Source organism: Macaca mulatta, chromosome 1 (genome assembly GCF_049350105.2).
Source record: "Macaca mulatta isolate MMU2019108-1 chromosome 1, T2T-MMU8v2.0, whole genome shotgun sequence".
Classification (NCBI taxonomy): Eukaryota; Metazoa; Chordata; class Mammalia; order Primates; family Cercopithecidae; genus Macaca; species Macaca mulatta.
The window spans coordinates 190,196,828-190,220,027 of NC_133406.1; the positions used below are offsets into that span (position 1 = coordinate 190,196,828).

Genomic DNA, 23,200 nt, shown 5'->3' on the forward strand with positions numbered 1-23,200 from the left:
GAATACTTTCTTCAAATGGGCTACTTTGAAAAGGGGAGGAGTTGTTGATATTTATTTTTCTTGCTTGCCACTATAAACAAATGTAGATCAACACTGTAAGGATGATTTATTTAATACTACCTCTCCTCAGTCACATTGCATAGGCACTGTAGACTGAAACAAGAAAACACACAAGTTGTGGAGTCAAATGGATCAACTCTTCACTGAGTGATCTTAGGTTATTTAATTTCTTGGTAAAATGGAAGTAGCAATACGTACTTCAAAGGCATGTAGTGAGCATTTAAAAATCTATATAAAATGTTTCATTCATATATATGTCATTTCCTAGGAAGATTCATAGGACTCAGCATATAATCATGCTCAGGGCTATGAGTTCCTAGAGCAAAAGGATACAAAGCAAAATCAGCAAGGAGAAAAGGTACATGAGCAAAGTCCAGGAGAAACCAGGCACAACCTCCCAAGGTTTTATATATATATGTGTGTGTGTGTGTGTGTATATAATATTAATAATTATTATATTTATATATAATACATTATTTTATATATAATATTAATATTTTATATTATTTTATATATAATATACATTACATTATTATATATAAATATAATGTATATATAATTTATATAAAATATATAATATATAAAATTAATACAGGGTAAGAATCTAATAGTGTAGCTGGTGTGATGGTAATGGTGATTATTTTTCTTTGCAACCCCATTCCCTCCTTCCTCTTTTTTTTTTTTTTTTTTTCAGTGTTTTGGTTTCAAGAAGACAAAGAATCTTTGTCCAATATTAACTGTTTGGAAACTACCAGTTTTCAAGTAAAGATATCAAACAATGTGCCCTACATGCCTAATAACGAAAGATTGAGAATGGTGTTCAATTAGAAATATCTAGAGTTTAACATTTGTCTTCTGTTTTACCAAACCAGCAGATTTCTTTCATAAGTGAAAATATTCCTGAATTAGTTTATGGTGTTTTTCCTAGTGTGAGAGACAGGTGTATTTCCTCATAGAGATTTTTTACCTCGTTTATGTCAGGGCCCTCTGGGAATTGCTCTGTATGAGTTCATTTAGGGCAGTAGCTATACTGTCTTATTTGCCTTTGTACCCCCAGTTCCTGGCACAGGACTTACACAGGCCTAGCACAGAGTAGAGGCTCGCTGAGTTGTGGGTAGGTGGATGGATAAATAGATGAAGAATGACAGGTATACACTTTGAAGGGTGTGATGATAATTACAACACAGTCTTGTCTATAAAGGCCAACCAAGTCTGGCAGGGCAGATACAATATGAGAAGATCATCCTGGCAGACTTGTGGCACATACTGCCAAGCTAGATACAACATGAAAAATACCCAGATTTGGCTGAACAAAAAGTCCTCTATCAGTGGTGCAGACTATAATAATATACCTGAGGTTAAGAAATTACAGTATTATTCTATAGGCTGTGGGGAGCTAATGGTTTTAGAACTGGGAAATACAGTTGATTCCCATTACTCACAGTAGTTGTATTGTATAATGTTGCCACAAACTCTGAATTAGTGGATACTCAACTACTGTTCCTAGGGGAAATACCACTCAATACATAATTTTGTTATGTATGTTATGTGTGTTTCTGTTTAGAGACACTTTACTTAGGTCAGGTGCTGTGGCTCACACCAGTAAATCCCAGCACTTTGGAAGGCCAAGACAGAAGGATGACTTGAGCCCAGGAATTTGAGACCAGCCTGGGCAACATAATGAGACCCTTTCTCTACACACACATGCACGCACACACACACACAAATAGTTAGCTGGGCATGGTGGTGCATCCCATAGTTCCAGATACTTGAGAGTAAGGTGGGAGGATCACTTGAGTCTGGGAGGTTGAGGCTACAGTAAGCTATGATCACACCACTACACTCCAGCCTGGGCTGGAGAGCCAGACCCTGCCTCAAAAAAAGAAAGAAAATGTGCATATACACACACACACACACACACACATACACACATATATGTAAAGACACATTAATACATACTGTTGGTTCATTAACATTGAATTTCATAGCTAATAGTCCTAAAAACTCGTGCCTGAATGAAGCTTATCTAACACACGTATTTTCTCCACAAGGCACATCACAGCCCTCCTTCAGTTAGGAACACCAGACAGCACTTCAGCACTATGATTGGGAACCATTTTAAACAGCAAAATCACTAACAAAAAGCACACAAATGGAAAAACATGACACTAATATACTGCAAAAAAAAGACATTTTGAAAACAGAAAGAGAGGAATGGGCATTTGCCAAGCAGAAGAAATGTGAACAAAACCATAGAAATATAAATCAGTGTATGTTTGGGGAATTGCATACAGTTTTCTGTGATTGGAATTTAGACTATGAAGTCAGGTATAAAGGGAAATAAAATAAGAGATGAAAAAATATGGAAGAGTTTTCTACTCATCGATCCAACAGATATTTTTGAGCACCTGTTATGCGTAAGACATTGGAGATATGGTACTGAATAATTCTATGAAGAACTATACATGGAAAAATGAGTATATTCTATGCATAGTGCTCCACAGAATTCTTTACTACTATACATCCACTAATAGAGGACAGAATTGTTGCCCTCATAAAACCATTTCTAATGCTAATTTGTTGGTAGGTGTTAGGCCCTATGATAAGGATGAAAGATTTGAACTTAGAGCTGCCAAGTGGCTTATACAAATTGACATAGCTAAGTTGCAGAGCAGTGGTTTCACCTAGGTCTTTTAATTCCACATTTTTGCCTTTTCCCCACTGTCTCAACACTGTTGATTATCCTGATTAGGAAGGATTAAAGTAGTGAAAGCATGGGAAAGGGAGACCAGATAGAACTACTGCAGTAGAAAAGTAAACAGGCTGTGGGAGACAGTACTAAGATGGCAACAATTTGGGATGAAGAGAAGGCAGCAGAGCCAGGAAGTAGGAAGGATCAGTGGGATTTAATAATTGGCTATGCCAAGGTTGGGGGAGGATAAGAAGAAGGAGCTTTCAGAGGTGACTTAGAGGTCCCCAGCCTCAACGACTAAAAAGATGGTATAGTACCATAGGCAAAAATCAAGGAAGATAAATGGAGAGGCAGGTTCACTTTGGGATTTGTTGAGTCTGAGGGGCCAGGAGAAAGTCTACATGGTACTTTCTAGCAGAGAATATAGATTTAAACTGTGAGGATGGCTCAACACCAGAAAAAGCTCCTGGCAGTGACTGGAGCAGATTTGAAGATAAGCCACAGAGAGACTTTATTGGGTAGTAGTTAAAAAACTGAGTTCTGGGCTGGGCATGGTGGCTCATACCTATAATCCCAGCACTTACAGAAGGTCAAGGTGGGAGGATTACTTGAGCTCAAGAGTTTGAAACCAGCCTGAACAATGTAGCAAGACATCATCTCTACTAAAAATAAAAAAAAAAAATTAGCCAGGTGTGGTGGCACATGCCTGTAGTCCCACCTATTCAGGAGGCTGAAGCAGGAGATTTGCTTGAGCCTGGAAGGTTGAGGCTGTAGTCAGCCATGATATTGCCATTGCACTCCAGCCTGGGTGACAGAACAAGACTCTGTCTCAAAAAAAAAAAAAAAAAAAAAAAGGCGGGGCGGAGGAGACTGAGTTCTAGAGTCCCAGACTAAATCTCATCTTTACCATATCTTAGGTGTTTGATCTTGTGTAAATGACTTAGCCTCTAGGTAGCTCAGTTTCCTCATCTGTAGGATAAGGATAATGATAGTATGTAATTCATAGAGCTGTTGTAAAAATGAAGTGATATGCACAAAGCACTAGCATAGTAAATGCTCAGCACTTCTAAGCTATTATGATGAAATTGATAGCAGAAAGAGGAATGAGTTACTAAACCACAGACATATTGAGGGAACCAGTGGTATTATATGAGAAAACCCATCATTGTATGCTTCTGACCAGATCAAAGAAGTGCACGAAGGAATTTTTTAAATGTGTTTGAGGTTATTGCAACCATTTCAGATGAGCTGAGTAGAATTCAGAGCCTTAAAAAATTTGCCCTTACCACTTTCTAACTTATTTACAAAGGACTTGGAATGATGGGGAACGATGACAATGAATATAGCTATTTCTTTTTGTGCCTATTGTATGCCAGGTATTAGTTCCCTGAAAGGTAGATATTGTCTCCATTTTACAAATAAGAACACTGAAGCTCAAAGAGTTTAAATTTCTCAATATTGTCCAATAAGTGTCAATATCAGTGTTTGATTCTCAAAACCCAAGTCCTTTCCCTATACTGTGCTGAACATAAAATGGAGGGACTATTACTGTTTATGTATATTGATATACTTAAACCTTTTCAAAATTATTATTGTTATTTTGAGACAGAGTTTCACCCTTGTTGCCCAAGCTGGAATGCAATGGCTCAATCTCAGCTCACTGCAACCTCCGCCTCCCAGGTTCAAACAATTCTCCTTCCTCAGTCTCCCAAGTAGCTGTGATTACAGGCATGCACCACCATGCCCGGCTAATTTTGTATTTTTAGTAGAGACGGGGTTTCTCCATGTTGGTCAAGCTGGTCTTGAACTCCCAACCTCAGGCGATCCACCCGCCTCAGCTTCCCAAAGTGCTGGGATTACAGGCATGAGCTACCATGCCCGGTCGATAACATTTTCAAAATTATTTACCCTTCCCCAAATAAACTTTTTCTTTTTTTTTTTTTTTTTTTTTTTTTTTTTTTTTTTTTTTTTTTTGAGACAGGGTCTCACTCTGTCACCCAGGCTGGAGTACAGTGGTGCGATCACAGCAGCCTCAACTTCCCCAGTAGCTGGGACTACAAGTGCACACCACCCTGCCTGGATAATTTTTGAATTTTTTTTTTTTCGCAGAGATAGAGTTTCACCGCATTGCACAGGCTGGTGTCAAACTCCTGACCTCAAGCAGTCTGCTTGCCTCAGTCTCCCAAAGTGCTGGGATTACAGCATGAGGCACCACACCTGACCAAGAAATCAAATAAACTTTTGAAGGCTGTACATACAGTTTAATCTGATTCTATCCAGCCATAAATTAAAAATTGTTAGTTCTGTGCTCCGTATTCTAGTTGCTTTCGCAGACACTCTTTGCTCACTTAAAGTCTGTATAATAACCCCATTGTAAACACAAACAAATGTGTATGTGCGCAGATTAACCTTTTCTAGACACTCCTTGTAATTTTCAAAGCCAGTAGTGGAGTTCTAGAGTGCATTAGCACATGCATCAAATACCAGATCTCACTGCAGTGCCAACTGCAGCCCCAGCATGCTTCACCAAAACCACACCCTGTTCTTCGTCCAGAACCAGCACCTCAAGCCTTCAGGTTTAATGTCTAAATCTGAATCTTCAGGTTTGGCTGTATCCCAAACCTGAAGATTCTTTTGCTATTTCCTTTTTTTTTTTTTTTTTCACTTTCCTTCCTCTAATTGGCTTTATGTAAGACCTTGTGTGAACAAGCCTTCCTCGTGCATGCATTCTTTACTGTGAAAACTAGGGGGAAAACTCCTATTTTCTAGATGAAAAAGCTGAGATGCAGAAATGGGAAGTAACTTGCTCAAGGCTTAGAAAAACCAAAAGCAGAAATGGCTGGTTCAAGTTTACATAGTCACAAAGTGAAGGTAAGGTGTACATTTTTTAAACAGAAAACAGTACACACGAAGTTTGAGACAAGGAGGAAAGAGAAATGTGGAACACCCTAGGGCTGAGTCAGGCATTTGCCTTCCTTGTGGTTTCCTGGTACCCTTTTCCCCCCTGTGGCCCTTTACTGTTCCGAATTTCAGTGTTCTAAATTCTTTTCTTGTCAGCATTCTACCCTAGACTGTATACTCCTGAGAACAGAAATAGCGTCTTGTTTACTGTTACAATCCAGGACCTAGCATGGTTTCTTACATGTAGTAAACACTCAGGAAATACTTGTTTAATAAATAAATTAGAAGAAATAAAATGTTCCCAGCTATTCATGCATCCACTGTTTTTGTTTGGTTGGTTGGTTGGTTTTATATTTTCCATCTCACCCGTCAGAAACTCATGATATCTTCATAGCTTGAGGACAGGCAAGTGAGGGGCCACATTATACTGACATTCCTGGTTTCTTTCTCTCTCACCCTCCTCTTACCCCTCCTTACATGTTCTTGGAAGTAAAACTCCCAAGTTTGGGGGAGGAAGCATGCCAGGAGCATGGAGTTTCTAGAACTCGAGCACCAGAAGTGACCCATCTGATCAAAATTTTCAGATGTGTTTTTATAGCCAGTTGTCAGCCTATCATTTTGATATCTCCAGCAAGACATTCTTAGAAGAATGTGGGTGGCACAAGCCTGCAGTGTAGTCCCTGCTACTTAGGAGGCTGAGGCAAGAGGATAACTTGAGCCCAGGAGTTCCAAGCTGTAGTGTACTATAATTGAACCTGAATAGGCCACTGCACTCTAGCCTAGGCAACATAGTGAAATCTCATCTCTAAAAAAATAATTTTTTTTTTTAAACAGGGTCTCACTCTGTCACCCAAACTGGAGTGCAGTGGTGCCATCTCAGCTCACTGCAACCTCCACCTCCCAGGCTCAAGCGATTCTCCTTTCTCAGCCTCCTGAGTAGCTGGGATTATGGGTGCATGCCATATACTGCCCGACTAATTTGTGTATTTTTAGTAGAGATGGGGTTTCACCATGTTGGCCTGGCTGGTCTCGAACGGCTGACCTCAAGTGATGCGCCTGGCCCTCAAAATTTTTTTAATAAAAAAAAACAGAAGTGAGAAGAATGTAGTGCAGTGGGAAGGGGGCTAAGCTGGGAGCCATGTCTCCTGGCGCAAATTTTTAATTCTTCTAGCCACTTGTTATGTGATCTCAAGCAAGGTACACAAGTCTCTTGGGTGTTTTTTTCTTTATCTGAAATATGAAGAGATTAAGTGTTTTCTTAATTTTCTTTCAGCTCTGATATTATGTGATTTTATGATTAAGTGACCTGGATGTTGATAATACATGCCCCATTGACAACTCTCTTCCGAAAACTAGAACAAAACCACTGGCTTCCTGGTCCTACTGTCTTTATTTAAGATCATCTTCTTTCATTTTATATGACGGTGTCTCTGTCCCAGGCAGTTTGTGAGGACTTAAGCTTTTATTTACTGTAGCTGGAGGCTCCTATAAGCCAAGGCTTTGACAATATTTCACATTTATTTATCTGAACTAGAGCTTAGGATCAGGTGGCAGTTAAGTCATTTAAGGTTATTCAAATGCATTGAAAATGTTGCTTAATAATTCAGAACCAGTTTTCTCTGTTTAGAGTATTAAGATTTTTTAAATCCTTCTAATTAGCCAATTCCAACAGCAGTTTAAATAGGGAAAATTCTGTCCCCTCTGAAAAGGCAACTGATGCAGACTTATTGTCAGCCCCTGTGTCTGTGCAGCAGAACTGACAGAAGCTAGAGCTAGAGAGCTTCCAGAGCCAAGGGAGCTGCTGGGATGACCTGCTGATGGTATCACCAACGGAGTCTGCCTGCTATAGGAATGAGGCTAGGGGAAGAGGTCTGAGGATGCAGCTCCTCTAGACTCCATTTCTTTGGATTCATGGAGGCTCTAGGAAGGAGTGGGGAGTTTCCATTCAGTCATTCAGTAGGTCAGTCTTTCAGCAAACATGTAGTGAATTTACACTGTTTCCAGCAGTATGCTAGGAGCTGGGGATAGTTGGCCAGTAAAATCTCTTATGTGCCCTCAAAATTCAACCTGACTGGAGAGACAGACTCATAAACAAATAATCAAAAGGCACAACAGATAACTCAGTGTGAGACCGTAGCTGATCCCTTGAGATAGATCCTGTGGGATCTCTTGCCTGGTCAAAGTATAAGAATGCTGTTTTAGCAAAAGACAGGGTTGGCATTGCCAGTACCTGCATTCCACTTTAAACACTGACCTTGAGTCAGCCAGCAGACCTTGGCAACTTCCTTGTCTGAGGATCCTAAGGTGAAATTAAGGTATTAGTTTGGTTAACATGGATTGACCACATGGAGGATAATGGGATAGGCATATGAGGGAGAGACCACAATGAACATATATGGTCACTGTGTTCCATGAGCCTGTGGCCTAGTGAATGATGCCAGCTATGATTAACTCTCTTACAGGAATAGGAGAAAGATTAATTTAGGCTCTGTCACTCAGGCCTGATTTTATGGAGAAAGTAGCATCTGAGCTGAGCCTTGAAGGATATATAGGTTAGGACAGGTAGAACTGGAGAGAAAGGACAGTCTAGGTGGAGGAAACAACATAGCAAAGGTTCAGGGAGGAAAAGCACAAGACATATTTGAGGAATAGCAAACTGCTCTAATTGTCTGGCACATAGGGTCTATGAGAGGATAATATTTAGAGATCAGCATAGTAAGCAATGTTGGGGCCAAGCCACTACCACCCGTTCGAAAATTTAGACCCAGATTTCACTTATTTGATGTATTTTTTGAGAGAAAATATTTTGCCACTTCTAAAATGTTGTTACTGTGACAAGCTGTGATAATGCTCATAGCAGGTCCATAAGGTGGTACACCAGACAGATATCAACATCCTTGTTTAACAGACAAGGAAACTCACAGGATGAAAAGTGACTTGTCCTAGACCACACAGGTAATCAGAGCAGTATGCTAGGGTCAGGAGGCAGGTTTGCCATTCCCCAAAGGATGCTTGTTCCCTGACTGTCCTCCCCAGCTCTGAGCCCTGACCCTTTGTGGATATGGCAACTAAACTGATAGGGAATAAGCATGAAGAAAAGGCTGGCCAGGTAAAATGCATATCTCTAGCCACCTTCAAGTACCACTTTCCTAGCATCCTCTCTTCCTAAATACTTTTCTTTCTCATCATGGTACTTTTGCTTAAGCCCGGGAGTTTGGGAATTTGGGTATAGGTTTGATATTGTACAGGCCGCTGCTGGACCAGCCTTCAAAGAAAACACCTGCTCTGTTCATGATTCTTGCCTTCCAGTTTTATAAGCTTTTGGACAGATGAAATGTACTATCAAAATAGCTCAGAGAGAGCCTTGGTAACATTTAAGATATTGAACGTGCTGCATCTGGTAACTAGAAAATTTAATGATCTCCTGCTGTTTTGGTAATTGGATAAGTAAATACATCAGAATAAATCACACCGGCAAGTCTTTTGTATGTCGTTAGGGACTAAACTCTTTTAACTCCTGTTCAAAGCCCCAGCTCTTGAGTGGTGTTTGCGTGCAGAGTAATGCACACACCAGCTCGCATGGCCCTGCTTGGATATTAAAATTCATTCAAAATGGCCACTTTCTCCCTAGCCCACTCGGCCTGAGGAGCACATCTAGCCCACCACTCCAGATCTTTCTGAAGCCAAGGAGAAAATATTTTTTCAGAAGTTTAAATGACACCTAATAAGGTATTTGAGCTCTTCATGATCTATGTCCAAACTGTCTTTCCAGCCATGTCTTTTACTGAAGGCCTGCTGGGAGCCTTCTCAGAAACACTACCATGTACAAACTGGGAAAGTGAGGCCAAAGCAAAAGGGGACTATCCTCTTTTGGCAAGGAGCCATTTAAGAATGTTGAGAAGGAGAAGGACAGGATCAGACATTTTGTTCAACTGTCTCACAAGTGGAAATGTGAAGGAGATAGACCCAGAGGGACATGGTCTATTAAGAGACCATGTGGTGTTGGGTGATGTTGTCACCAACTTACAGATGAGAAATTTGGATCTTATCTCATGGTAAGAGGTTAAATGACTTACTCAAGAGCACACATGCAGTGCTAAGATTTAAAAGCCACCAGTGTTTTTTTTTTTACTGCCTCCCTAATTAGCACTTAATCCATGCCTAGTAGTGAAACTCTGAGACTAACAATAATCAGGATCTCTCAGAAGGCTTTTAAACTGAGTTAACAGTTCTAAACCTAACCAGAAAACAGGTGTCTCCTCTTTCATTTGTCTCTCAATGTCTTGTTCCAAACACAATGGTTAGCATTATGGACCAACCTTTTATACAAGGACCTGGCTACTTCCATGGTATTGGCCTCAGAAAGTGAGGCATGTCCGCTAACTCAGTGATTCCCGGTCTTTTTCAAGTCACTGCACACGTTGAAAATAGTGTTTGTGTGTCTTACTGGAGAACCAACCATACTAGGCTGCTCAGAGTCAAAAGCAACTCAGCTCTGAGGATCCTGGTTGCCCCAAGTGTTGAGAAGAATCAGTATCTTAGCATACCTGTAAGCTGGGCACACTGCTGGGGCTCATCTGCATTAGGTTTGTCTTGCCACACTACAGAATCTTCACTCATGAATTTGTCTGTATCCAGTTTGTGCTTTCAGGGACCATGAACTTGCAAATTGTTCTGTAAAGCAGGACTTCCTTTTATGTACTTGAAATTATGTCTTCCAGATTCCAGGACTTTCCAGGATGGGGAAACATGCCTGTTCTCATTCTTTTTATATTCATTTTATGTTCTTTATTCTCATTCTGAAGACTTGGATCATCTCCTGTTTTTAGACTAAAGGTTTTTTCCTTCCCATTCCATTCTTAATAGAATCCCCTCTGGGCCTTCCCCATTTATATTGTCATTTAATAGTACAGTGACCAAAGCCACCATCAGGGATACCACCGCAAGGAGAAGGTTACAGCTCTTGTTTGGTGTCCCTGACAGTGTGCCAAGTTTGAGACCATTTTAACATTATAATACCTTAGAGTTGGTATCTTCACTATACAGTCCATCTAAAGGCACAGGCTAGGAATGAAGAATCCAGATTTGCCATGAATACTGAATAAACTTGGGTAAGGTCTTTCCACTCACTGGGCTTTTCTGTCCCCATATGCTACAGAGATGACCTCTAAAGACCCATTCAGATCTAACAATTACTAGCTCTGTCATAACTGAATGACTAAATTTTGCCCGAATGCCTAAGGTAATAATACACTCTGTTATGGGGGAAATATGCATTTCAGTTACACGAAGGGTACAGTTCTCCCAAGCAAGGGACTTAGAATAAATAGTCTAGTACATGACTACAGTACTAAAATAATCTAGTGTGGTGGTTAAAAACACAAGAGTTTGAAGTCAGACCTAGTTTTAAATCTTTGCTCTGCCACTTCCTGCCTGTGCATTCTTAGGCAGATTATATAATCTCTCTGAGCCTCTTGTCCTCATTTTTAAAGTGGAGGTAATATACCTCCCCCATAGAGCTGCAGTGGTGCTTATACAGCACGTAGCACAGTTAGCACCTAGTAAGCACCCAATAAATGTTAGCTCTTTTTACCTTTATTATAATTTAATGAAACAAAGAACAAACAGGGCAGCCTACAAGACACAATTTCTATTCCTCTCTTATTTTAATCTTTTCTCCCTTTGTTCTTGCTTTAATTTTTCTTTCATTCTCTTTCCCACCTTAAAAAAGTCATCAAAGAAAGAAAATGCCCTCGACACCTATGCTTTGCAGCCACAGAAGCCCACCCAACCTCACTCTCTAGCACCCCAATTGTTCTGTCACAGTTCAATAATGAAAAGAGGAGCATCTGTCACTGTTTCCTGGAAGCCCTCATCCCAGTGCCACTTCTTTCCTGTGGTCCTGTGAGACAGACTGGCCTAGCAACTGCATAGGAAGCTGAGATAAACCATAGAGTAGTCTCACAGTGGGACCCTTCCAGATTGGAAATTTCATTTTGGGGTGTGTTACCACCTGCAGCAAAGGTAGAGAAGAAATTGCTAAGAGCTACAACTGGCATTGTTGTCATGGTTGTTTATAATAATTATTATTAATAATAATAATCGTAATCCCTTATGTGGCAAAGGACTTTATCGTTACCAAAGCTTTTTTTATACCCTGACTCAGCATATGCCCAGCAATTCCCCTAAGTTCCCCCTCGGATACTTTGTGGGTATAACTGCTTTCTTTAGGGATTCCTAGCTCATCAAAAGGTGTTTAAAGAAAATAGATGATTAGCTGTTAGGACTAAGTTGACAGTAACAAAAGACAGCTTGAGTTCCTGTGTGGAACAGCAAAGCCCATTAGGGACATGAGCCGTGACATAGCAGCAGAGTGCGGCATTTTTTATGCCCAACAGAAAGCCAGTTAGTCATGTTAACTGTCCCCCGTTTAGAAGTAGGTCAGAAGTTGAGAGGCAGTGAAGGGTAATGATTGGATATAGGCTGGAAGCTCACAAACCAGGGTACAATTCTGGCCTTCTCTTTCCTAGCTGTGTAATCTTGAGCAAGTCTCTGAACCATTTTTGACCTCAGAGAATTCATTTGTAAAATGGAAATAATAGGAGTACTTATCTCATAGAATTGTTGTGACCATTTAATTAGATAACATATAGAACAACTAGCATAGTGCCTAACACCTAACACCAAATGAATGGTAGCTTTTTTTTTTTTTTTTTTTTTTTTTAGACAGAGTCTTGCTCTGTCACCCAGGCTGGAGTACAGTAGCACTATCGTGGTTCACTGCAATCTCTGCCTCCCAGGTTCAAGCAGTTCTCTTGCCTCAGCCTCCCGAGTAGCTGGGATTACAGTGTGCACCACCACGCCCAACTAATTTTTATATTTTTAGTAGAGATGGTGTTTCACTGTGGTGGCCAGGCTGGTCTCGAACTCCTGACCTCAAGTGATCTGCCTGCCTCAGCCTCCCAAAGTGCTGGGATTACAGACATGAGCCACCACACCCAGCCATGATAACTTTTTATAGTGATGATGTTAATAATTACTTATTAAGTTTCTGATATTTAATAGCATGTTTTCCTAATAGAGTAACTAATAGAATAGGTTACTCATAGAATACCAAAAAGATTAGTTAGGCTGGGCGCCGTTGCTCATGCCTGTAATCCCAGCACTTTGGGAGGCCGAGACAGGTGGATCACAAGGTCAAGAGATCAAGACCATCCTGGCCAACATGGTGAAACCCCGTCTCTACCAAAAATACAAAAATTAGCTGGGCATGGTGGCACATGCCTGTAGTCCCAACTACTTGGGAGGCTGAGGAAGGAGAATCACTTGAACCCAGGAGGCGGAGGTTGCAGTGAGCCAAGATCATGCTACTGCACTCCAGCCTGAAAACAGAATGAGACTCTGTCTCAAAAAAAAAAAAAGAAAAAGTTGTTCTCCCAAGTTCAAAGTAAATGCTAATTTTGAACAAAATCAAAAGCAAATATAGTCAGTTTCACTATATCTGGGAACTTACATATGCAGCCCATAAATATGCCTCAGAGTACAAAGAGCTTAGTATTCGAAAGGAAAGGACCTGTGTTCAAATCTGAGCCCCGACAATTTCTAGTTGTACGACTGTACATAAGAAGTGTCCCTATTTGAGCTTTGGTGTTCTCATCTGTAAAAATTCAGGATAAATGAATCCAATCTTAGGATAGCTTTATAGATAATATATGTGAAAGTGTTCTGAGAACTGTAAAATAATATTATTATGTATGCATTCTTCAGAAGGAAGTTTAGTAGCACATTCTTTTTGTGTTCAAATAACTTGGCTTTAAAGAAGCATCTCTTTAAGAATAATCTTTGTTGTGGCTTTATGTTACAGATGGGAAATGTATTTTAAAATTTATTTATGCCCTGACTAGTTGATTTTCCCATCTTTTAATCAAGACCAAACAGAACTTGAAAAAAAAAGAAAAAAGAAATGGCTGTGACCCTTGTATCATGTTACATCAAAACCTAATTGTTAAGTACTTGCTTAGTGCTCTGAGGTATTTGGGATTTTAAGGGCCATTAAATAATACCCTTTCACTTAACTAGTTCAAGACTAATTAAAAGACATAAGACCAATTGAAAGATAGACATAGGACTCAGGTGGGGATAAAAATATCACCTTTGTTACCAAAAAAGTTGATCAGAGACTGTGGTTTGAGATTAAGCAGCCAAGGGGCTAGCTGATGTGTTCTTTGCCTGTAAATTAAACAGACGTGTCCACCCAGTCCGTGGTATAACTGGACACTGCAGGCCCTCGTACCTTGTAACATGAGAGCAGGTTGGTTCCAGAAAAGGGAAAGGATGGGGCTGAGCTCAGATCCTTCTCCCAAATTCACCAGGCAAATAAGTTTGTTCTCACCCCTGTATGGGAGATAGGGAACACATCCAGAAGTCATTCCATATGGATACATAAATGTGAAATAAATACTTCCCCCAACAAGAGTTATAAGTTTTATATTATTGACTCCTCACAAGAACTCTGGGAGGCAAAAAAGGTCTCAATTTTATAAATAAACATTGAATTTGCCCAGGTCATCAGACAGCTAGGATGTTACAGCAATGGGAATCCAACCCAGGTATCCCTCCCTGGGATCACACTTCAACAGTTCCACTTCAACTGGGGAACTCAAACCACATAGATGACATCTACTTACACATAAAGAAGGCACTGAATCATAATAGCTTCCATGTGTCAGGCCCTTGATGGCTATTTCAATCCCTATAATAACCTTTCACCCAGTGGAGAAGGAAACTGGAGCACGAGCAAGCATCTTACTGACTTGGCTAAGAGATTTGAATTTAAGTGTTTGTATTTTATTTCCAAAGCTCAACTGCAATCCAATTTACTCCACTGACTCACCCTCACACTTCTAAAAATGCAAAAATTAAAGCCTAGACAAGAAAAGTGACTCATCCAAAGTCATACTGCTAGAGTCAGGACTGGAATCCATATAGTCTGGTCCTTTATATCCTGATAACATTCGATAACGTACAGCCTTGGCAGTCAGCACAGAGGAATTCAGAGAGGGGAGGGTTTTCTGAAGTACATAGTCCATAACCGAAGGGATGGATTTCCTTAAGCTTGGAGAAACTGATTTTGCTCTGTGTCTAATGTAGAGGATGGGACCTGCTTGTCCTTGACATTGGCGTAAGAGGTAAGACGAGAATGGATGAGGTTCCGGAGTTTGATCTCTGTATGGACTCAAAGAGACTTACAGATTTTCTGCCAGTGTGGCAAAGGGTTGCCCCTGGGAGTCCGGCTATGCAGGGTCCCCTCAGCTCACAGTGCTGCCAGCACAGTCTAGAGAATGAAGGTTCTTGGTCACCAGAGGCAAGCAAACAAATACTAGACAAAATTTGGTAACGAAAGCTCTTCTGCCTTTTAGATGCTGGAACTTTCTCAAGTGCAAATTTTACTTTAAAAGCAGGAATACATTTTGAGAAGCCTCTGTTGGTTTATTGTTTTCCAGTTCCACGTATTGAACCTGAAGCCTGTAACTCATGGAATGAGAGAGAACCCTTTTAGGCCAAGTAAGAGGTGGGGAGTTACTATGAAAATTATTAGGGAACCAGCGGAAGGCCTGGGTTCTGGTTCTACCTCTACCACTTCCTATGTGATAACAGACAAATCCAGTCTCTGGGTCTTGTTTTCTAACCTACAGAGTGGGGCTGATTTCCAAGAACTACTGCAATGCATTTCCCCCATAAACTGTTAAATTCATTAGGAACATTAAAAAGAAAAAGAAGAAAAAAGTCCAATCTAGCATTTTTTTCTAAAAGTAAAATACTAGATCCAGACTTTCTTCTATTCAATTTCAAAATAAAAGCATTACCTCAGCAAAATTAAATGTAAAAGGTCTAGCTTCCTCACATGATTGTGAGTTAATGTTTGTGTAAATTCGTTACAAACTCTGAAGGGTCATGCAAGTATTGCTGCTGCTATTCTTTTTCGTATTACTCAGCTCTTGCCCTCAGGTAGCTCCCAACCTAATAGTACAAGCTAAGTATCCCTTATCTGAAGTACATGAGACCAGAAATGTTTTGGATTTTGGATTTTTTCAGAGTTTGTAACATTTACCTACTGGTTGAGCATCCCAAATCAGAACATCCAAAATCTGAAATGCTCCAAGGAGCATTTGTTTTGAGCATCATGTCAGCACTCAAAAAGTTTTGGATTTTGAAATATTTTGAATTTTTTCATTAGTGATACTCATCCTGTAGTATTATATTTATGCTCAGGTACTAAAAAGTGAGAGGCAGAATGATGTGACTAGAAAGAACCCCAAAACAGAAGTCAGAAACTCTGTGGGTAGAGTGTGCATCTGTTCCTATTCAACCGTGTGACCTCGGCTAAGTCACTTGACCTCTCTAAGCCTCAGATTGCCCTTCTATGAAATGAAGGGGTTAGGTAATTTGGCGTTTAAGGAGCTTCCCTCTGCCCCCAAACATTCCAGGATTCGCAGTGTGGCCTAGGATGAGAATCTGTCACACGGATTCACATTTTTCTTACAGCTGATAGGCTTTTTAGAAAAGGAACCGAAGCCCAGGGAAGTAATAGAAACAGTATATGAAATTTCACTCTACTAACAAAATTGATCTAGAAAGGAATAGCTCTGTTTGGCAAAGAACACCTGTCTCGTTGTTACATAAACGTGTTTCACAAAGCCAATTTGCTAAATTATTAAACTAATGAGAAAATATATCCATTCAGGTTTTCCAAGTACAGTGAAGAAAATGTCAAGATGACTGACTTTTCTTTTCTAACTATAGACAAAGTCAAAAACCATACCTCTTATCTGAGAATGACCCTTCTCCCCCAAGGAGTCCCAAAAGGTGGGCTTTGTTGATTTAGAGAGTCAATAATTCAGTAAAGTCCCAAGTAAATGGCACAACACAAGCTCAGATTGGGTTTTTGTATTCATATTTTATAAATATTTCAGGACTTTTTTTCCTGAACCTTGACCTGTTGCCATTCTTAAAGTGAAGATCTTATATCCCGGAAGCTTGGTTAGAAACAACTTCAGGATCATCTCATCCAACTTCTTTCTCTATGTGAATCCTACTCTCAGCAATACCTCTGACAATATAATGTAGTGGGTTCCAAATCTAGACTGCCTTGATTCACAGCCTGGCTCTGCCCTTAATAGCTCTGAGACCTTGGGCAAGTTACTTAATCTTTCCAGGGCTTAGTTTCTCCATTGGCTTTTGGCTTAATGGGGATAATAATTGTCCTTACCTCAATGCAAAGGCATAAAAGTGATATAATGGACTTTGGGGACTCAGAGGGAAGGTTGCAAGGGATGAGGGATAAAACACTACACATTGGGTACAATGTACAGTGCCTGGGTGATGGGTGCACCAAAGTCTTAGAAATAACCACTAAAGAACCTACCCATGTAACCAAGAACCACCTGTTTCCCAAAAACTACTGAAATACAATTAAAATAATTGTCCCTAACTCAGATAACCTACCTTTTATATTAAAGTGCTTAGAATATACCTGGCACAAAGTAAATGCTCAATAAACAATAACTATTATAATCATCATCTGCAAGTAAGCCCCTATTTGAGTTCTGGGAACAGCAGAGAATTCATCCATCCATCCCACCCTCCCTACCCTCCATTTCCCCAGGGCAGCCTGTTGACATGTTAGTCAGAATCATTCATATCAGCTTTAGAGTCAGACCTGAGTGTGAAACCTTATTCTGTCTGCAGCCTTGGGCAAGATAACCTATGGTATCTTCATCCGTAAAATGGAAAGAATCATACCTATTTCACCGAACTGTTGTGAGGACTAGTTAAGATACTATATAAAAAGAACATAAAGTACTTAGCATGGTTCCCAGCTACATACTAGGCACTCAGTAAATGATAGTTGCTGCTGTGATGATGACTGAAGAACAAGAAAATAAAGAATAGAGAGAGGAGAGAGAAAGATAAGAGAAGCAGTAGTAGCCACACCAGCAGCTGCTATCTGTCTGTAAAAAGTTGTTTCTGACTAGCTGGGTTCTGCTTCCCTGTTATTTTATTTCACCAGCCCTAGGTCTATCCACCAGAGCTGCACAGAACACATCTGCTCTATCTTCTACTTATCAGCCCTTCAGATATTCAAAGAGGGCTAGCACAGCCCCTTCCCTACCTGTATAGCAACATCGCCACCTCCACTTCTCAGTGCCCCCTCTCCAGGGAGATATCTTCCATTCTTTAGCTGTCTCTCAGAGAACATAGTTTTTAGGCTCTTCCCTAAGCAGGAGGTCCCTCCTGGCATGCTCCATGTCCTTTTTGAACAGGGCCCAGAGCTCTGCAGGACAGTTTCACAGTGTGGCCACCATCTTGCTGGGGAGAAACATGATGTCCTACATTCCCCTAGGTTTCCCTCAATCAGTTTGTCCAGCCAGGCAAATGAGAATGGAAATAGAGATTGTCTTGCTCACTTTGAAATTCTTACCTAAAATGGCCTTCAAAGAAAAAACATTGCTAGATGTTATTTTTAGGGCACCAGAGGGAGCAGTCAGCACAGCCGTATTTGCTTCGAGCAGTCCAGTGGTGACATAGCCTCACCGAACCTGTAGACAGGGGTCTCCAGAGATGGAGGCATTACCTGATCAGGAAAAGGGGGGCACTCTTGCTGGGAAGTGGGGAAGAAACAAGAAAGATAGCCTGGTGTAGATCAGGGTTCCAGGAGCTTTTGGTGAAAGAGCTGCAGCTTTGAAGTTAGAAAGATCAGGGCCCCTACCCAGTCAGTAATGGCTGCAACCTACTGAGTACTCACTGGCTCAGACACTGTACCAGAGGCTGCACCAACATTATTGCATTTAACTATCATCACAACAACCTAGGAAGAAGAAACTATGATTCCCATTTTGCAGGTGAGAAAACTGGCTCTCAGGTTATATAATTTATTCAAGGTCATATTGGTAAGAAGTGACAGAGCTAGGATTTGACTCTAGGTTTGCTTCACTCTTTTTAACCATTGTGCTGTATAAACACTTATTAACCATATGGCTGTAAACAAGTGGTAACCACTTTGAGCTTCAATATAATCATCTCCACTGTCTTTCATGGTTGTTGTATGGATATGTTGTCTGGCATATAATAGGCATTCAAGAAATTTTAGTTGCCTCCTTCTCAAATTCCAGCTCTCCCACTCAAAGTGACTGAAGAAAGCCATTTAACTTTTCTTGGACACAACTTTCTCATATGAAAACTGGGTGTGGTTTATGAATCTCTAATCTTGCATATGACAACCCCAGCATGGTGCAACTCAGGCCTGATACTTCAGCCTTCCACCCTCTTTTGCTTCCTAGCACACTATTACAATGATCGTTTCTCCCAGCAAACACCATATTTACAAGCCATAAATAACAAAGTAGAAGATGCTGGAAGAGCTCTGGCATGTTAATTAAGAACAATATCAGAAGCAGCTGGACAGAAAATGCCAACGAGTGAGAAGCAGAGGCAGTGTAGCTCTGTTTGTTGACAGAAGCCAATGCAGTATTGTACGTTAATTGGGGAAGTGGGTAAACATTTGCCAGCAGCTTGCCCCTCAGTGCATTGGAAGATAGACAGCAGGCTAGGCCCTTCCCACTCCTTGCCTGTCCATCTGCCCACAACCCAAGAGATACAAATACAGTGTGCTTTGCTCTGAGTTCCTTACAAGCAGAGAGGATTCCAGGGGTGGATGTGTCTTTTTAATGACGCTCCTGAGCATACCAGGTTTCCATCTAGATACAGCTGAAGATAGTTTCCCCTTCCCCTTGCCAGCATGGCTTTGATACTTGGCATTGGCCCCCAGGGCTTCCCCTTCCCCATATCCCCCACCCCACCATGGAAGAAGACACCAGAACCATCTTATCAGGAGCAGCTTGAGTTAAGCAGAAGATAAGATCCGCCTGCCTCAGATGCTGCAGTCAGGCCCAGAGCAGCAGCCTCAGGCCTGACTAGAGATTGCTTGCCCTCCCATCACACACTTGGAGTTGCCCATTTATCTGTGTGTCCGCCATCTTTACAGTTGCTCTCACACACACAATCATTATGGAACACCTGTTCTGGGCAAGACACTTTGCTAATTATATATTTTTTCTCATTTAATTCTCACAGTCAGTCCTGCAAGGTTGATACTAACTTCAAAGCCACAAAGCTGATAGCCAACACAGCTGTAATTTAGAGTCTTTCTAATTCCAAAACCTGTGTCCTTTCCACTAAACCAGTATTACTCAACTTTTAAACATTCCTGACCTCTTTTGATAAACAGGAAAGTTTTGTTTCTTCTCTCAGTCGCAAATTCAGAAAACCTTCATGTCCCATCCCTGCCCCTTGCCTAGGAAGGCATAAACCTAATTTAGGATCCCTGTATGATTAACGTATCCCACTGAGGCAAGATTTTGTCTAGCTTGACTTTCAATAGTTCATATTACAAAATTATGATTTTTTTAATTTTGAAAATATAAAGTTGTATTATGATATTGACTCTTTTTTTTCCAAACTAAATAAACCGTCAACAAGGATATGATATGCCTCCCCTCACCAGGGAAGATAGTCATCGTTGGGCATGGTGGAATGGCCATTCTACACTTTATAACGTGGTTCTGATAGGAAGATCAGCCCCAAAGGCTTAGCTGCAGTCCCGCCAAGCAAAAAAATCCCTCCCCTCTATTAGGGGTTAACCAAGCAGAGGTCCCTAGGAATGCCAGTCAGTTGTTAACCAGCACCTTTCCAAAGGGCCCCTGTTCTGCCAGCCAGGTTGAGCTGTGCAGGAGGCAAGGTACTTCCACCAAACTCAACTACGAGATTTGATTTTCCTGAGCCCTGGTTTCCTCACTTATAAAATGAGAATAACAACAGCTGCCTTGCAGGTTATTTTGAAGATCAACTAAGATACTGCGAGACTCTTCATGCCAGTGCATAGTTTCAGAATCAGTGTGCATAGATAAAATGAATGCCGTGTAGAGGTTATGGTGCTTGTTTCAGTCTCTTGAATATGTGTTCTTTGTCTTTTTAGGTAACTCAACTGGACCCAAATAAGTCATTATTGGAGGTAAAGTTGTTCCCTCAAGAAACCCTTTTCCTTGAAGCAAAAGAGTAAACACGGCCCAGTGGTGGAATCAGCCATTCCTTGACAAGCCAGAAGCCTGCGTCAGGAGAAGGGCTCCTCGCCAACCCACCCACACGCTCGTCTCACTCAATTCAATGTCACACTTCTGCCTCTTGCAAAATTGCTGGAAAAAGTAATAATAAATATAGCTACTTAAGATTTCCCATCCATGAGTATATATTCCCAACCCTCATTACAGAAAATTATAACTCTGCCACCCTCCCCTACCCCAGCACTTCACCCTCCTTCAGTGATGAATACATTGTGCAAGTGGGAGTGGTCACTAAATAGCATTTTTACCTCTCCAGTGCCCATCTTTCCCCAGTGTCTAGGACAGTTCTGTCTGTTCTGTGACACCAGGATGCTGTATATTTGATATATGTCTTTTTATTTTCATGACTGAATTTCTACTTCGTCACCTAATTTTAAGGGGCAGAGGGAAAAAAGTCAACTGAGACATTGTCGGCAAGGAGATTAAACGTAGGAAAAAAGGTATACCATTTTTGTTAGTACTTTCTGAAGGCTTTACTAAGATGTAAGGTTTTGTTTGAGGACTGAATTTGACATATATGCAAGATACTTATTTACTGCTGCTGCCTTGGGTCTCCAGGTTCTACCTAGGAGGTATTTGCTGTTCCACTGCAGCACAGGGAAACTGTTCAAGCATACAGTGTGAACGCTGAGATCATGTGCAGAGAGGCCAGTACCAGAACTTCAGTATCTGGCCCAGTGGCAAGAGGCTACTGTTAGGTTTGCATTTGGGCAATTAGAACCTCACAGATACCAGCTCCCAAGTTGCTAGTCCATCAGTGTAAACTGAACAGAATTCTCTCTTGCTTTCTCTCTCTCTACTCCTTCACACATTTGGACCTTGTCAGTTGGTGTTTAAGCACCTTGTCTATCAACAAAATCTGATCAGCAGCCCCATGGACGCTCCTGTAATAAGGAACTTGCTCTACTGTTTTATTCTTTTAATGTTTTGGTATTTGATATTGGACTCAAATGAAAGGGATCTCATTCTGTGGCTGAAAAATCAGACTTCATATGTTGAAGAGAGCCAACTTGGGGGCTCAACTCAGAAGACATGTGTTGCCTGAAACCTGCATATAATAATTTTTTATTTGATTTAGTAAGTGTGGATTTTTCTTAATCTACAGATTTGGGGTTTGGGGTTTAGATCATGGGAACACCGTTTATACGTTCACAGCCAATGATTTATTTTTAGTCTTGAAATATTTCTCCATATCTGTTTTTGTGTCACCTGTGGTTTTTATCCTAGGGGTTGGGATCCTGATTTTGACATTTTGTACTTGTCCAAAAAAGAGTTCAAGTGCTGGGTTTCTTCCCCCAGTCTCAGCCAAAGGGTTCTCAGAAGACTCTAACCAAAGCTGGAGATATGCCTGCTCATTCTCCTTCTGCCCAGAAGTGAATGTTGGCCAGGAAAATTACACCTTGTGTCTTCTCTGATGCTCTAACCAGAGCCCTCTCCAGATTACTATCTAGCACAGACTAGTGCTACATCTGCCTAGGTGTGGCCTTTCTCTGGCACCAGGGCTCTCTCTAGGGAGGCTGAAAGGAAGGGAGATCGTTCAGGGGAGTTCAAACAGAACACTTCTCTCCAGCTCTATTCCTGTCTTCCTAATCTAATGGCTCTACAAGATAGTCATTTCCGGTGCTGCAGATGCACCAGGGCACCACCTCTTTTTTTTCTAGGTAGACCTTGTTCTGTAGCTGCTGTGAAGAAACTGCAGCCCTGAACTCAGGTCATACTCAGGAACAGCAGCAGGGGTGTGGTTGGGGTTTGAGGGAAGGTACTCTGAATTCACCTTCATATTTAACCTGTTCCATCTGACTTGGGTTTCTTCATTATATTGCTCCCTCTCATTCACCTTCACTTCTGTATTACAACAATATAGACTTTACTCTAAAGCCAATTTCATAAAAGTTATTAAATGCTACTTGAATGTGTGTGAAGTTGACACAATCTTTTTCAACCTGCCTTGGAAAGTTCTTCTCAGTCTGGCCTACTCAGCCCCATGATTTCCTATACTCTAGGCCTCATAACTGGGAAAGGCCTCAGCTAATTGTCACTGTTCACTCAAGACATGATGAGCCGGGCGCGGTGGCTCACGCCTCTAATCCCAGCACTTTGGGAGGCCGAGGCGGGTGGATCACGAGGTCAGGAGATGGAGACCATCCTGGCTAACACGATGAAACCCTGTCTCTACTAAAAATACAAAAAAATTAGCCGGGCGTGGTGGCGGGTGCCTGTCATCCCAACTATTCAGGAGGCTGAGGCAGGAGAATGGCGTGAACCCGGGAGGCGGAGCTTGCAGTGAGCTGAGATCACACCACTGCCCTCCAGCCTGGGCAACAAAGCGAGACTCTGTCTCAAAAAAAAAAAAAGAAATGATGGTCTA

The 23,200-nt window shown here is 41.1% G+C and overlaps 1 protein-coding gene and 1 long non-coding RNA gene across 6 annotated transcripts in view; one reads left to right on the plus strand and one right to left on the minus strand.

Annotated features, from left to right (window-relative positions):
• FAF1 (Fas associated factor 1) overlaps window positions 1-20,937 on the plus strand; it is a 518,996-nt gene extending 498,059 nt beyond the window's left edge. For 4 of the 5 annotated variants that reach the window (XM_077993853.1, XM_077993852.1, XM_077993856.1 and 1 more), the window contains one exon: window positions 20,688-20,937. In XM_077993853.1, the coding sequence (XP_077849979.1) occupies window positions 20,688-20,771 (84 nt within the window). In that variant the 3' untranslated portion in view covers window positions 20,772-20,937. 5 annotated transcript variants of the gene reach the window in all.
• On the minus strand, window positions 930-2,423 carry LOC144333508 (uncharacterized). Its single transcript, XR_013402202.1, has 2 exons — window positions 1,964-2,423; window positions 930-1,754 (listed from the first exon to the last, which is right to left on the minus strand). It is a non-coding gene; the product is annotated as an uncharacterized LOC144333508 (long non-coding RNA).
• Window positions 20,938-23,200: the final 2,263 nt, after the last annotated feature.